Source organism: Alosa sapidissima, chromosome 15 (assembly GCF_018492685.1).
Source record: "Alosa sapidissima isolate fAloSap1 chromosome 15, fAloSap1.pri, whole genome shotgun sequence".
NCBI lineage: Eukaryota > Metazoa > Chordata > Actinopteri > Clupeiformes > Clupeidae > Alosa > Alosa sapidissima.
The window spans coordinates 6,262,066-6,277,351 of NC_055971.1; the positions used below are offsets into that span (position 1 = coordinate 6,262,066).

The 15,286-nt window shown below is 48.1% G+C and overlaps 1 protein-coding gene across 1 annotated transcript; it reads right to left on the reverse strand.

Annotated features, from left to right (window-relative positions):
• Positions 1 to 11,211: 11,211 nt before the first annotated feature.
• Positions 11,212 to 15,286, reverse strand: LOC121684337 (extracellular calcium-sensing receptor-like). The gene is made up of 5 exons (XM_042064331.1): positions 14,995 to 15,286; positions 13,546 to 14,364; positions 13,155 to 13,385; positions 12,287 to 12,410; positions 11,212 to 12,167 (listed from the first exon to the last, which is right to left on the reverse strand). Exons 1-5 carry the CDS (start codon positions 15,280 to 15,282, stop codon positions 11,269 to 11,271), a joined length of 2,361 nt encoding a protein of 786 aa, XP_041920265.1. The 5' UTR covers positions 15,283 to 15,286; the 3' UTR covers positions 11,212 to 11,268.

Consider the following 15,286-nt stretch of genomic DNA (forward strand, 5'->3'; position numbering starts at 1 on the left):
TGTGCAATGGCATTACAGCCAATCTTTTATTCTACATTTGAGAATTGCACTAATCTGTTCAAATCGTGTTGATTTTGTAAGGCATTCGAGCCTAGCAGTTATTTAACTTCTCTTGAGGTATGTGAACGTATGTAATGTTAACAGTAGTGAATTTTCTGTATTTATACCTTGTGCAATGGCATTACAACCAATAGTTGGTTTTTTTTTAGAATTGTACTTTATTTTTCTTAATGTTTTTTGAGTGGTTTATCCATTTCAATAATAACATCTTGAAAATGTTATATGCATTGCATATCATTCAGGGAGAATGCATTCTTTTTCAGGGAGCAAAGCCACAGTTAATGGTTTTGAAATTCAAAATAAAATACATGTTTTGTATCTGTAACTGTTCAATCTGTGTCTAAATCTAGATAGATAGATAGATACTTTATTGATCCCCAAGGGGAAATTCAAGTCTAATTCAAATCTAGACTAAGACTAAAACTCTTTTGACATTTAGTCGACAAAAACTAGACTAAGACTAAAAGATTTCAGATGACTAAAATATGACTAAAACTAAATGGTGTGTTATTCAAAAGACTAAGACTAAATCAGAATTTGCTGTCAAAATTAACACTGGCACGCACAACAATGTAAACAAACAATGTAACATAATGTAAAAAAAAAAATGTTTGTTTTTTTCTCACTCATGGAATGCACAGAATCAGTTTTTGTTCTTGTTTAGGCACAGGTGAACATCACATTTTGTACACTTGATGCTAGCGTGGCCCGTGCACTTAGGGAATTTGCAGCGTTGCTGCACACTGTCAATTTGCGGCCAGTGACCAACAACATCAGCACGGACATCTTATGTGGGAATAGCCTTGGTCCCCTGCGGTGCTTCTTCTTGAACTCTCGCTCCACGTCAGACGAAGGTCGCCCCCTCTTTTTGGCCGACAGATCTTTGCCTTGCATGCAGAGCTAGGCCTGTTCAATGGAAAGCTTGAAAGCCAGCAAGTCCTTCTGCTTCTTCCATGGAACATTCATATTGTCACAATAGTTGCCGATAGAGCAACCAGCCGTTGACAACCACCATGTCCACGAAGTAAAGAAGAAAAAGGTGGTAGTACTTCTTAGACCTGATGTGGATGCGGTAGTAGGCGATTAGTGCATCAAGTGCATTAACACCACCCATGAACTTGTTATAGAGGGTGATGATGCTAGGACATTCCACAGACACTTTTCTCCTTTGCTTTTTGTCCCACCTCTCTGTGAAGGAAACAGGCTGGCAACAATCATCCCTCTGTTGTCAAACCATTTGACAGCGCTACTGTCACCTCCACACGGTCAACAACAGCCTGTTGCTCCCCAAATGTCTCTCTTCCCTTCTTTTTGAGCTTTTTGTCTTCGCTGAAACTGCAGCCTCGCAGGCGATTTTGCCGCACAGTGCCAAGGGCTGGTATCCCCGTTTGCAAGAGCTAAACAAATCGAGCGAGGTAAACCAGTTATCAAAGTACAGCAGGTGGTTGACAGAGCCTTCAATAACTTGTGCAAGTTTTAGCACAATGTTCCTGCTTGTCCCGATGTCTTGTGAACCTGGTGGAGGATCAGATTTCCCTGCATAAACATCAAATGAGTGCACCAGGCCTTTTGTGTCACACAAAACAAAGATTTTGTATCCCCATTTGTACAGCTTTTTGGAGATGTACAGAGGGTCCCAGTTAAAAATTGACACTTCATTCACGATCATGGTGAAATGTAAGTGTCATGAGCATTCTCTCTCCCGGGCAACAACCTTAATTGATTCAACTCTCTGCCACTCTGCTCACTCTCTCTCTACTCTGCCTAACGAGCTCCACCTGGCTCCGCCCTGCTCTGCTCTTGTTACCTGGCCAGCTGCGCTGCATTTCCCACTCACCATCCTCACCTTGCCCCACTCTGCTCTAATTACTCTGCCAGCTGCACTGCATTTCTCCACTAACCTCTCCCAGTATATAAAGCCCTGTTTTTCAGCCAAGCCCTGTCAGATCGTCTTCAAACCTGTACCAGTAGCCTGCCTGCCTGCCTGCCTGCCTGCCTGCCTGTCTGCCTGCCTGCCTGTCTGTCTGTCTGTCTGTCTGCCTGTCTGTCTGTCTGTCTGTCTGTCTACTCTCTGACTCCTACCTGTGATTCGGATCCTTTCTTGACTGCCTCCCTGTTCTACCGCCCCGGTTATCCCGACCCGCCTTCCGGATCTTCTCAATTACTCTCCGATCTTCAGCCCCCCCGGTAACTCGAATCTGCCTTCTGTCCCTCACCACGTTTAGTGCCTAGCCCTGGTCTGTACTACTGCCTGCTGTTCACCTTGCTGTTGTGTGTGTGTTCCCCTGAGCCCCGAGAACCCCTGACACCCCTGGCACTCCTAGCACCCCTGGAACCGGAACCTCCAAGACCTCACGTTTCTCTCACTCCTCTTCCCCCCTGAACCCTTCAATAAAAAGACTCTGAATTTGAACTTGCGCTCTTGGGTCGTCTTCTGTCCGTGACAGAACGATCTGACCATCATGGACCCAGCGCACTCCCTGACCACTATGGAGGAAGGGCCCGAGATGACTGCCCTACAGCGACTGGAACGCACTGAGGGAGACATCAATCGGATGGCTGGCGACATCGCTTCCCTTCTCCAGCTAGGCAACCAACAACAACAGCAATCCAACCAGCAGCGACAACAGTTCCAACTGCAGCAACAACTGCTAGCCCAAGCCCTGCAACTACTCTCAAACCCGGCTACTCCACCTGCACCCACCCCTGGTTCTTCTGTTCCTGTACCACCGGCAGTGCTGCCACCAGATCCCCACGCTCCTGAACCAAAGATTGGGAACCCGGAACGTTTCGATGGAGACCAAAAGCAAGTAAGACCATTCTTGAGCAGCTGCAGAATCCAGTTCGCACTACAGCCCAGGACCTTCTCAACGGAGGGAGCCAAGGTGGGGTATGTCATCACCCATCTCACCGGCCGAGCTCGGTTGTGGGGAACGGCGGAATTCGACCGGCAAACCCCAGCCTGTGCCTCCTTCAGTGCCTTTGAGGAGGAGATGTTAAAGGTCTTTGATCTAGGCTCGCCAACAGCCGAAGCGTCACAAGCTCTGCTCACCATCCGTCAGGGCAATCGGACAGTGGCAGACTTCTCCATTGACTTTCGTACCCTGGCCAGTCAAAGCTCGTTTAACTCAGAGGCACTGGTGCAAGCCTTCCTCCACAGCTTGGCGGACTATATCAAAGACGAGCTGGTTTCTCATGACCCGCCCTCAACGCTTGATGCCGCCATTGACCTTGCCGTCCGCATTGACCGCCGTATACAGACCCGGAGGAGGGAGAAGGGGCGTCTCAGTCAACCTGCCATCCGCACTCGGGTCGATACCTCCTCTGTCCAGCCCCTGCCTGTCAAGTCCCAAGGCCAACTCAATCAGCCTGAGGCCATGGAGATTGGCCGTGCCTCTCTGACTCCCGAGGAGCGTCGGCGCCGTCTAACCTCCAACCTTTGCCTCTACTGTGGTGGTGAAAATCACCGTGGTCGCCACCTGTCCGGCAAAGGCCGCAGCTCACCAGGTGTAGGGGAGATCCGGGTGAGCTCAACAAGTCTTCAGTCTCCCTCCATCCGAAAACCCCTGCTTCATCTCCGCCTTCAGCTTTCCGACACGACTCATACGTTGGCCGCCCTTGTGGATTCTGGAGCCGAAGCAAACATCATGGACCCTGAGCTTGCACGGCAACTGGACGTGAACCATCATCAACTGGCACAACCCATTCCTGCACGAGCCCTGGATGGACATCATCTGGGCAAGGTCACTCACATCTCAGCACCTGTGACAATTCTGCTGTCAGGAAACCACCAAGAGTCCATCCAGTTTCACCTTCTACACTCACCTGGCCAACCACTCATTCTCGGATACCCGTGGCTCCGTCAGCACAACCCCCACATCGACTGGGAGACAGGGACAGTCCGTTCGTGGGGAAGGAGTTGTCACCAGACCTGTTTAAGGGGGGCCACCCTGCCCGTTCACCGGGAAATATCTAGCGCTACCCCCGACATATCCAATGTTCCGACCTGTTACCACAGCCTGAAAGAGGTGTTCAACAAATCCAAGGCGACATCTCTACCCCCACACAGACCCTATGACTGCGCGATTGATCTCCTGCCTGGCACAGCACCTCCCAAGGGTCGTCTGTATTCACTGTCAGCCCGGGAAAGAAAGGCCATGGAAGACTACATTAATGACTCTCTTGCCGCCGGGATAATCAGACCGTCTTCTTCCCCCGCCGGAGCGGGATTCTTCTTCGTCGGTAAGAAGGACGGTTCTCTTCGTCCATGCATAGATTACCGGGGTCTGAACGACATCACTGTTAAGAATCGCTACCCACTGCCCTTACTTTCGTCTGCCTTCGAACTGCTGCAGGGAGCCACCGTATTCACGAAGCTGGACCTTCGCAATGCCTACCATCTGGTGCGGGTGAGAGAGGGAGACGAGTGGAAGACTGCGTTCAACACACCAACCGGCCACTATGAATACCTCGTCATGCCAATCGGCCTCACCAATGCCCCAGCAGTTTTTCAAGCCCTAGTGAATGATATCCTCAGGGACATGCTAAATACATTCGTGTTTGTGTACCTTGACGATATTTTAATATTCTCAAAGACTCTGTCAGAACACACGCACCATGTCCAGTTGGTCCTGCGCCGCCTGCTGGAGAACTCTCTTTTCGTGAAGGCAGAGAAGTGCGAGTTCCATGCCAAGACCGTTTCATTCCTGGGGTATGTGATCAACGAGGGCAGCATTCAGATGGATCTCATGAAGGTGTCGGCTGTCACGTCCTGGCCAGTCCCTGAGTCTCGGAAAAAGTTGCAACAGTTCCTGGGCTTTGCGAACTTTTATAGGAGGTTCATCCGAAACTATAGCACAGTGGCTGCACCACTCACGGCGCTAACCAGCACTAAACAGCCGTACCAATGGACAGCAGCTGCTGATAAGGCCTTCAATAGCCTCAAGACACGTTTCACTTCCGCTCCCATCCTCCAGATGCCAGATGCAGCAAGGCAGTTTGTGGTGGAGGTAGATGCTTCGGACGTGGGAGTGGGTGCAGTGCTTTCTCAGAGAGCAGCCGAGGATGGCAAGATGCACCCCTGTGCCTTCTACTCCCGTCGGCTAACCCCAGCCGAATGCAACTACGACATTGGGAACCGCGAGCTGCTGGCCGTCAAGCTCGCCCTTGAAGAATGGCGGCACTGGTTAGAGGGGTCAAAGGAACCATTCGTAGTGTGGACAGACCACAAAAACCTGGAGTATATCCAAACAGCCAGGAGGCTGAACTCCCGTCAACAGCGGTGGTCTCTGTTCTTTACCCGCTTCAATTTCACGCTCTCCTACCGCCCGGGATCTCGCAACATCAAACCTGATGCCCTTTCCCGGATGTTTCAGAAGGACGAGATCACCGCCATGCCAGCTCCCATTCTTCCCAGCCACTTTGTCGTAGCGGCCCTCACCTGGGAGATCGAGAAGCAGGTCATGGAGGCTCTTCGGAACCAGCCCGGCCCAAGCACCAGCGCCCCCAACCGTCTGTTTGTTCCAGCAAATCTCAGGTCACCTGTGATCCAGTGGGGGCACGAATCCCGTCTGGCCTGTCATCCCGGCATCACTCGCACCCTTCATATGGTCCGCCAGCGGTTCTGGTGGCGGCGGATGAGACGGGATGTCCAAGAATTCATCCGAGCTTGTCCCACTTGTAACCGAAACAAGACCCCCAACCAGCCTCCTGCTGGGTTGCTGCAACCCCTACTCGTACCCAAGCGGCCCTGGTCCCACGTTTCACTGGACTTTGTTACGGGTCTTCCGCCCTCTGACGGACACACAGTCATCCTTACCATTGTTGACCGCTTTAGTAAGATGACCCACTTCGTGCCTCTTCCTAAACTACCCTCTGCTAAGGAGACCGCCCAGGTGGTCCTGGAACATGTGTTTCGTATCCATGGCCTACCCCAGGATATAGTGTCAGACCGGGGGCCGCAATTCTCAGCAACCTTTTGGAAGGAGTTCTGTCATCTCCTTGGGGCCACCGCCAGCCTATCATCTGGATTCCACCCGCAGTCAAATGGCCAAACTGAACGCATGAACCAGGAGCTGGAGAAGGCACTGAGGTGCGTGGCCTCCCAAAATCCCCGGGCCTGGGCTCAACACCTGCTCTGGGTGGAATATGCCCATAATTCACTCACCAGTTCCGCCACCGGGCTCTCCCCCTTTCAGTGTGTCTACGGGTATCAACCCCCACTGTTTGCCAGCCAGGAAGCGGATGCCACCTGTCCGTCTGCCCTTGCGTATGCCCGCCGCTGCCGCCGCACTTGGGCCCAGGCTCGCACTATGCTCCTGAAGTCAGGAACCAGCTACGCCGTCGGTGCCAACCGACGGAGGGCCCCAGCACCTACTTACCGGGTTGGTCAGAAGGTCTGGCTGTCTGCCCGGGATCTGCCGCTGCGGGTTGAATCACGAAAGCTGGCCCCTCGCTTCATTGGTCCTTTTCCTGTGCAGAAAGTCATCAGTCCAACGGCGGTTCGGCTTCAGTTGCCCACTTCCATGTGGGTCCATCCCACCTTCCACGTCTCCAAGGTCAAGCCGGTCCATGAAAGTCCCCTGGTCCCTGCGGCTCCGCCGCCGCCTCCTCCGCGCCTCTTAGATGGCGGTCCTGTCTTCACCGTCCGGCGGCTGCTCCGCTCTAGGCGACGGGGTAGGGGTCTCCAGTACCTCGTTGACTGGGAGGGATATGGTCCGGAGGAGAGGACCTGGATCCCGGCCAGGAGGATAGTGGACCGGACCCTCATCACTGACCTCCACCGACTACATCCTGATCAGCCTGCAATCCGTAGGGGCCGTCCCAGAGGGGTCCCTAGCCGTCCTGCCCGCCCGGCTTCCTGTCCTGTGCCTGACCCTGATCCTGTCTCAGTACCTGTCCTGTCTCCCGACCGTGACCCTCCAGCTCCTTCTGAGGATGAGGATGCTCACTCGGACCGCTCGGAGGAGTTCTGACCCGCCGCCTGCTCCCCTCCACCCTCCCAGCATGATGTTGTTCTTGGGACTTCTGGGGCCGTCCCTTAGGGGGGGGGTCCTGTCATGAGCATTCTCTCTCCCGGGCAACAACCTTAATTGATTCAACTCTCTGCCACTCTGCTCACTCTCTTTCTACTCTGCCTAACGAGCTCCACCTGGCTCCGCCCTGCTCTGCTCTTGTTACCTGGCCAGCTGCGCTGCATTTCCCACTCACCATCCTCACCTTGCCCCACTCTGCTCTAATTACTCTGCCAGCTGCACTGCATTTCTCCACTAACCTCTCCCAGTATATAAAGCCCTGTTTTTCAGCCAAGCCCTGTCAGATCGTCTTCAAACCTGTACCAGTAACCTGCCTGTCTGTCTGTCTACTCTCTGACTCCTACCTGTGATTCGGATCCTTTCTTGACTGCCTCCCTGTTCTACCGCCCCGGTTATCCCGACCCGCCTTCCGGATCTTCTCGATTACTCTCCGATCTTCAGCCCCCCCGGTAACTCGAATCTGCCTTCTGTCCCTCACCACGTTTAGTGCCTAGCCCTGGTCTGTACTACTGCCTGCTGTTCACCTTGCTGTTGTGTGTGTGTTCCCCTGAGCCCCGAGAACCCCTGACACCCCTGGCACTCCTAGCACCCCTGGAACCGGAACCTCCAAGACCTCACGTTTCTCTCACTCCTCTTCCCCCCTGAACCCTTCAATAAAAAGACTCTGAATTTGAACTTGCGCTCTTGGGTCGTCTTCTGTCCGTGACAGTAAGTACAACTGCAGCCGCTTGGGGGCAGCATAGTCCGCTGTGGAGTTCCACGGTCGAACCAGACGGCGCATTCGACAGCAAGGGCTGTGATTGGCCGAGTTTTCAGTGCGTTTCTCTGTGTTTTTAGCAGCCCCTGCAACATGCTAGTCCACTGTAGCCTAAGCCTTGTACATAATGTTAAACATAGTTTTGGATTCAGTGGCAAGATTTCTTGATTGTACAGTGTCTGTCTCTCAGTAATGTTTTAAAATGAGAGCTTCGTCAGCTGGTAGTAGGCTACTTTATCGGTAGTCATGAGAAGTTCGCTTGCTAACAGAACAAATATGCTGCCCAGAAACCTTGTGAATAGTTCTGATTTTTTTTACTACACTAACGAGGTTGAAATATAGACTTTGCCTACAGCATCTCCTTAACAGTAATGTTAACAAAACAATTTGCTTGCTGATAATAAACATTTAAACTGTTATCCATTGTATTTGATGTTGTTGGGTATCACAAAACGGAATATAATACGAAAAAGCAGGTAATATTTCACAGCATTTGAAGTGATTCTCCTTTCCCCCACAATGCATTGCATTACGTCACCTTGGGGAGACTACAGACCAAAGCCCACCTTGAGACCCTTGAGAATAACGAGAGAGGAGTAAAGAGAGATGAGTAAGGTATTGTTCAGCAGTAGATATCGCAGATTATAGATAAATATATAGGCTATAGATAGCCTAGATATGTATATAGACAGATAGATAGCTAGATAGATCATGTCATTGTGCTGGTCACAGGGGAGCTCCTCGACCAGCGGCCAAAATGCACTCGCTTCCCTAGTTACTGCAGCTCTCCACCACAGTTTCCATCGGGACGGCACAGCCCACACAAGCACCTGCAAAACTGCGACTTGCCCATATTATCTCCCTCTTTGGTAAGCCGTACCCTGACGATGTCAATGGCAATCAATCACGAGCAGTAGTTATCGAAAATATTCATGCTGAAGACACGACCAGCCTAATTGGCGGCGGCTAGAAGCTAAGTAACTGGGGTGGCTCACAGGTGGGACTAAAAAGTTAGCCCAGCTAGCTATCATGATGCTTCATATTCTGATCTTCTGACTAAGTTTGCCCGGTAGCCTACTTATCTGAACTAACGACATGATCACTATCACTAGATATAAAGAACATGTTGACCATGTCATTCGGTGCTGTTCACTGACAGTAACAAAAAAAGTGTCGTAATGTTATAAGCATAATACATTGAACTGAATAGGTGCATTATAGCCTCATAACGAGGCCTCTCAAATTCAGAAAATTGCATTAAACTAAAATCGGAAGACATTGTTATCTTTGTTAGACCATAGGGTCGTTGTCATATAAATGCTGTAACGAAATTCGAAGTGTAAATATACAAACTTTATGTTGAAAGTGTAACCGCGACCGTTTCCCATAGGAATGAATGTAAAACATATACCCTTCAAAACGAGACCTCCCGAAATTCAGAAAAAATACTAAATTGATATCAGGCACCGTTATTACCATTGGTAGATCATAGGGTAGCTGTGATATAAATGCTGTGACGAAATTCGGAAGTGTAAATATACAAACTTTATGTTGAAAGTGTAACCGCGATGTCCATTGAAATGCATTGAAATGAATGAAGCGCAGATCAAGTAGTCCCCAAAGTGACGTCATCACCGAATTGCGTACAAAAAACCCGCTAATGCTAAAAACAACAAAAACTGGCATTTAACACCATTTGGAGACATTTTTAAAATGATATACATATATTGAGTGCTTTATGTACCCATTAATCAACAGTGGTGTTTAACCTGCAACACAGGCTTTAACTCACCGTAGCATGGTTTGTTTATTAGCCTGGTTAGCGTTGTCACTGTACTGTCTATGCACTTAACACTACCAGCTCCTCATGTGAGAAGTTACCCCAACAGGTAATTACCACGCGATTTACATAGCTTTCTGTCATTGGCCCTATTTGTATATGTATCCAAAGGCTGCTGAAGCGCAGGGGAAGTTTTTTACCTCTCGTTTCAGTGATTGGTAGCCTACATCATCTGGGTGATGGCTTCAAATATGTGTAGCATTTTTTCCACTCACATACCCAACAACTGCTGAACAACGCCGACACAGTTTCATCTTATCCACCACTCTTTCGCCTGTACTAACGTTACTGTAACTGAAGTTCTAAACTTGCGATCTTAAAGAGACCAGCGGATCCTCTAACTCTTGTGGGTCGCCACCACTCGCTTAGTGCTGCTATCTCTGACTGACTGACTTGACCGACGACCTGACAAAAAAAGAACATAGGCGCCAATCAGAGCTTCAGAGCTAAGGCGAGGCTACAGATTAGAGTTAGGTGTCGCTAAAGAACTACCGTAACTCTCGCTACTTAAAGCAACATTAGAAAAAGTTGAGTATTTTCTTGTTCCACTCATTTAAAGGAACTGTATGTAAGATTGTGGCCAAAACTGGTACTGCCATCACTTTCAAATTACTGTAGAGCAGTGTCCTTCCCCCTGACTGTCAGAGCTGGCAACGAAATGCCCGATGCCGAAACACTACTGACTTTGTGATTAGTAGATAGGTGGAGGGTGCCACATCAGGCCAAAACACAACATGACAACATCAACATCAGTTGAGGGCTGCAACTTCACTTTTTAAATGACAATATCCTGGCCGGACTACTGTTGTCAGTGATATAATTGAAATGAACATGATTTCTTAATGTCGAGTGACATATCAGGGCCATTTTATGATTAATTGAAATACATTTCTTACATACGGTTTCTTTAAAATTGCCATATCTGTAAATTAACTAATTTCGTTGTGACACCCCATATGATGTTTTTTGTTTGTTTGTTTGTTTCACCAATACCCTGTATCAAATCAAATCATAGTAACTGGTCAATGAATCAACCAATGAACAGAGTGGTTATGCGGTTAGCGGTCACCCAGTCAATAAACCATGCAATCAACCAACCAAACAATGACAGTTGCACTTACAGATATTCATTTCTCTACCTCCACATATCATGGCAACTACCCGGTCTCATCAAAGCTTTGTTAATACCAAGAGTTGAAGGGAAGAGAAAGACTACAACATACCAGGTCATATAAGATTTGGGTACTAGTTTTATTCTTATCACAGGATATATAACATTGTGGACTGTATTGTCCTGTGAAGATCACTGTGTGTGGGTGGGTTGGGGGATTGTGCCATTAGAAGCCATTCTGTAGGGGAGGATGACTGGTTCTCTCAGTAGAATTATTACTTTGCACATCAACACACAGTTGTTTTAGGGTTATGCAAAAAGTATCATTTTCTTTTAGGAAAAGTTAACATTTGGATTACTGTTGTGGATTTGGTGATGGCAGAGGGAATAAAGGGGCAATTGACATGTTCTTAAAGTGTTACATTATACTAAAGTATTGTAATTACAAGAAATGCTGACAACATTGTCATTTGGCCATCATGCTTTTCTTGGTATTTTTTTGTGGTTGGAACAGAATGATGTAACATTTTGGTGCAAAAATGCATAAAAGCAGCCCATAGCTGGAGGCCAGGATGGCAAAAATTTCCACAGCAACGGTGTACTTTCCTGGTGAGCTCACATAGGCTGGGACAAATGCTATCCACACAGCGCAAAATATCAACATGCTGAAGGTGATGAACTTGGCCTCATTAAAATTGTCAGGGAGCCTCCTGGCAAAGAAAGCCAGTAGAAAACAGACAGTTGCCAGCAGACCGATGTAGCCCAGCAAAGCAGCAAACCCAGCCAGTGAGTGGGCTGCACACTCCAGGACCACCGTGGCACTGCGGATGGTGGCTTTGTTTTGCGAGGGCAGTGGAGGGTCCAGCGTAAGCCAGAGCACACACACCAGCACTTGGATCAAGGTGCACACACAGATCCCTATCCTCTGCTGTGCCGGCCCAAAGTAGCGCATCAGGTTACTGCCCGGTAGTGTGGCCCGGAAGGCTACAAGGACCACCACTGTCTTACTGAGGATGCATGAAATGCACACCACGAAAGTCACCCCGAAGAGGGTGTGTCTCAGCATGCAGGACCAGGCCAACGGCCGGCCGATGAAGGACATGGCGCACAGGAAGCAGAGGATGAGGGACAGCAGCAGGAGGAAGCTCAGCTCGGAGTTGTTGGCACGGACCAGGGGTGTGTCCCTGTGGCGGATGAAGGTCACAAGGACGGCAGATGTGAGTAGCGCTCCAGATATTGAAAGAGCCGTCAGAACAATCCCCATGGTCTCTACGAAGGAGAGGAACTCCTCTTGCTTTAGGACACATTCTGTCCTCTGGTCATTGGACCAGAAGTGCTCTGGACATGTTATGCATTCAGTTGCACCTTGATCGAAAAGAAGATAAAAGAAACCAAAATATAAAAATACATTTCATAGTAGGTGAGCACTAATACTCAACTTTATGGGACAGTGAGAACAATTATGAAAGTGACAAGAATTCTACCCGTTTCATTACTGATTTCCCCATCTGGACATTGTACACAGTCGAAACAGCAGACTGGTCTTCCCTTTTGCAGAGCCTTCCTGGTTCCAGGAGTGCAAGGGGTGCTGCATACTGACACGGGTATCTGCAGAGAAACAGAGAAAAGCCATGCTAGTGACTTTATACACAGTAACTCCAAACAGTGTCAGGTTGTTCATAGCAACTACACCCTCATTATGTTATCTTTCCACACCATGATACTGATTCACAGCCATATTCTTGCAAACATTTCTGCAGTGAGGAAGGGATTTGCAGAACAGTATCTCTGCTGGTGAACAATGCTGGTTGTCAAGACAAGGGCTGCAACAATTAATAGATTGTGAACTATTGAATTAATCACTAACAAAATAGTATATAATTTTGTCAAAATTCTCTGATTGTAGACTCGAACTTGAATATGTTCTGCTCTGTGACACTGAAGAAGGCACACGCCGATAACGCGTCTGTGCAAATAAAAGTATGTATGCATAGTGCGGCCTCTCTCCTACTTTACTCCTCTATGACAGTAAATTAAATATTTTTGGTGCGTGCATGGACAAAACAAGGCATTTGATGACATTATATTGGGCCTTGAGAAACACCAATCCACATTTTTCACCATTTTCTGGCATTTTAGGGATTGAGCACTGTGGGCACTGAGCTATTTTGTGGTGTGGGGTGCAGACTTTATGCTATGGCTCCCCCCAAAGCAGACTGTTCTGAGAACAAAATATTTCAGTGAGTCTCTCTTTGTTATATTCTTTTCTTATTTCCCTGTGTTTAGGAGACAACATAAGCTTGGTTAAATGGCTGCTTTCGCTGTCAAAACTCTTTTTAGCTGACATTTTACCTTGCTGGTCCATCCACCACCCCACACCACTTTGGCGATGTCCAGCTGGAGTTTCTGACCCGGCCCTCGGCTGGAGTCGTACTGCCCCACCTTCACAAACTCAGCTTTGCCTCCATCACCTATGTGCCAGTTGATGATGTCATATGAGGCAGAGGGGTCTCCATTCATATCAAAGTTTACAGTATCTCCCAGAGGTGTTGTAAAATTCACCTTCTTCAAGTAGTGAAGGAGCTCCAATATGGATTAAAACACACACAAACACACACACATACAGAGTGGGGTGGGGTTGAGAGACAAACACATCATATTTTTCATTCACTGAGTAATTCAGTCTAAGAAATGATCAAATGACTGTATGTAAAATGTAATGATGTTACAATGTCTGCCCTACTTGTTTGGGCGCAATCTTGTTGACATTGGGACATGTCCCATTCTGAAATGGCCCCTGGCCTGGTGGGCAAGCGAGCATGTCCTGAATTGCATGGGCAACAGCATACACAGCCTTGTACACATTGTAGCTCACTCCCAGCTGAGTCACATCTGAGTATGAGTTGGCCTTCTTCTCCACGCTCTCTGTGCCTGTGCAACGGGGCCTGTTGTCTCCAGAGGAGGAGTTTCCCTCCAGCGAGCACTCAAAGAGAGTCTCCCAGAACTCTCTCACAAACGGCTCAGTCCTCGACCCTGCCGGCTTGATGCTGGTGAGGAAAGAGCCCAAGCCTGGAATCTGGGCCTTTCTCAGAGCGAAGCCCAGTGTCCCCACCAACGAGGGCAGATTCTGAGGAGTTGAAATGTCAGGAGATGTAACCCAGCCTTCAGTGCCGATCCACTGCCTGTCACTGATGTTCTGCCTAACCACCTCCTCTAGAATGACTTGTGCATCATTGGTGATGGCAAAGATGACCACCACCCTCGCTGTGGACAGGCGAATGGTCTCCACAATGTGCCTTATCCTCTGGGGGTTGTGGGCTTTGGGGATGACTTGGCTGAACGCGACACATACGTTGGAGCCCTGCAGCTCCTTCAGGAGCAGCTGCACACCGTAGTGGCCGTAATCATCATCTCCGAACACGACCCCGATCCACGCCCAGCCCAGCAACTGCAGCAGATGGGCAAGCTCTTTGGCCTGGAAGGCATCGCTGGGGACGGTGCGAAAGAAGTTTGGGTACTTCTGTCGGTCACTCAAGCATGCACAGGAGGCAAAGTAGCTGACCTAAAGAGGATAGATATCAAGATGAAAAATACTATAATAGATTACATTTTTATCTTACATCTACAATTTCTGTTAGTTTTTAAATGTACAGTCTGTATGAAAAACATAATAATAGATTACCAAATGTGAACCTCACATTTTATTTTCTAATTCAATTAATATGTAATAATTTCATTATTAAAATTATTAACCATTTAAAAAGCACTGAAACATTGCACTGCAAAAGCATTGCAATTAAGACACTACTCATACAGATAATGTCTATAGATGGTCTGCAAAGTAATTATTATCACCAGTTATAAGTTAATTGTATTAGCTGGTCTATTTATCTGTGTAATGTAACAATTTAGTAGAAATGTAAAAATCACTCACTGCTACTACTACTAATTATTATTATTATTATCAACTATTATTATTACAGTAAAATAAATACTAACATTTATTTAATTATAAATTTACCATTATTAACTAATGATACATGTTATTTATTTTTTTTAACAGTACAGTGTCTTAAGTATAAACAACTACCGTTTGCCATTTAGAAGTGATGATTATTAAGTGATACCGAATAATCCATAATTACAGTGAGCAGAGAGAATGAACAGTTATCAGCATTGTGCCCTAACTCACCATAGGGATGTCAAAAATACCCAGAGTCCGGGCAACTGCAAGGGAGCCAGACGACCTGGCATCACCGATGATGATGGGCACCTGAGGGCTGCCAGTGCAGCTGGAACCCCAGACTGCAGCCTCCTGCCCCGTCATCATGGCCAGCGCAGCCCCGACTGTTGTCTGCTCCTGCAGGCAGGTGTCGAATGCCAGGTACCCCAGAGTGAGGTTTGGCAGCAAAATAGGGCTACGGTTTATCTCCTCAATGGTGAACACCATAGTCTGAAGCCAGCGATAGTTCCTTAACATGAAC

Coding starts and splice junctions, on each gene's coding strand:
- LOC121684337 (XM_042064331.1), bottom strand. CDS start 15,282: ATGTTAAGGAACTATCGCTGGCTTCAGACTATGGTGTTCACCATTGAG. Junction 12,411..13,154: donor GTGGTGGATGGACCAGCAAG/GTAAAATGTCAG, acceptor GTTTCTCTGCAG/ATACCCGTGTCAGTATGCAG. Junction 12,168..12,286: donor GGAAATCAGTAATGAAACGG/GTAGAATTCTTG, acceptor TTTTCGATCAAG/GTGCAACTGAATGCATAACA.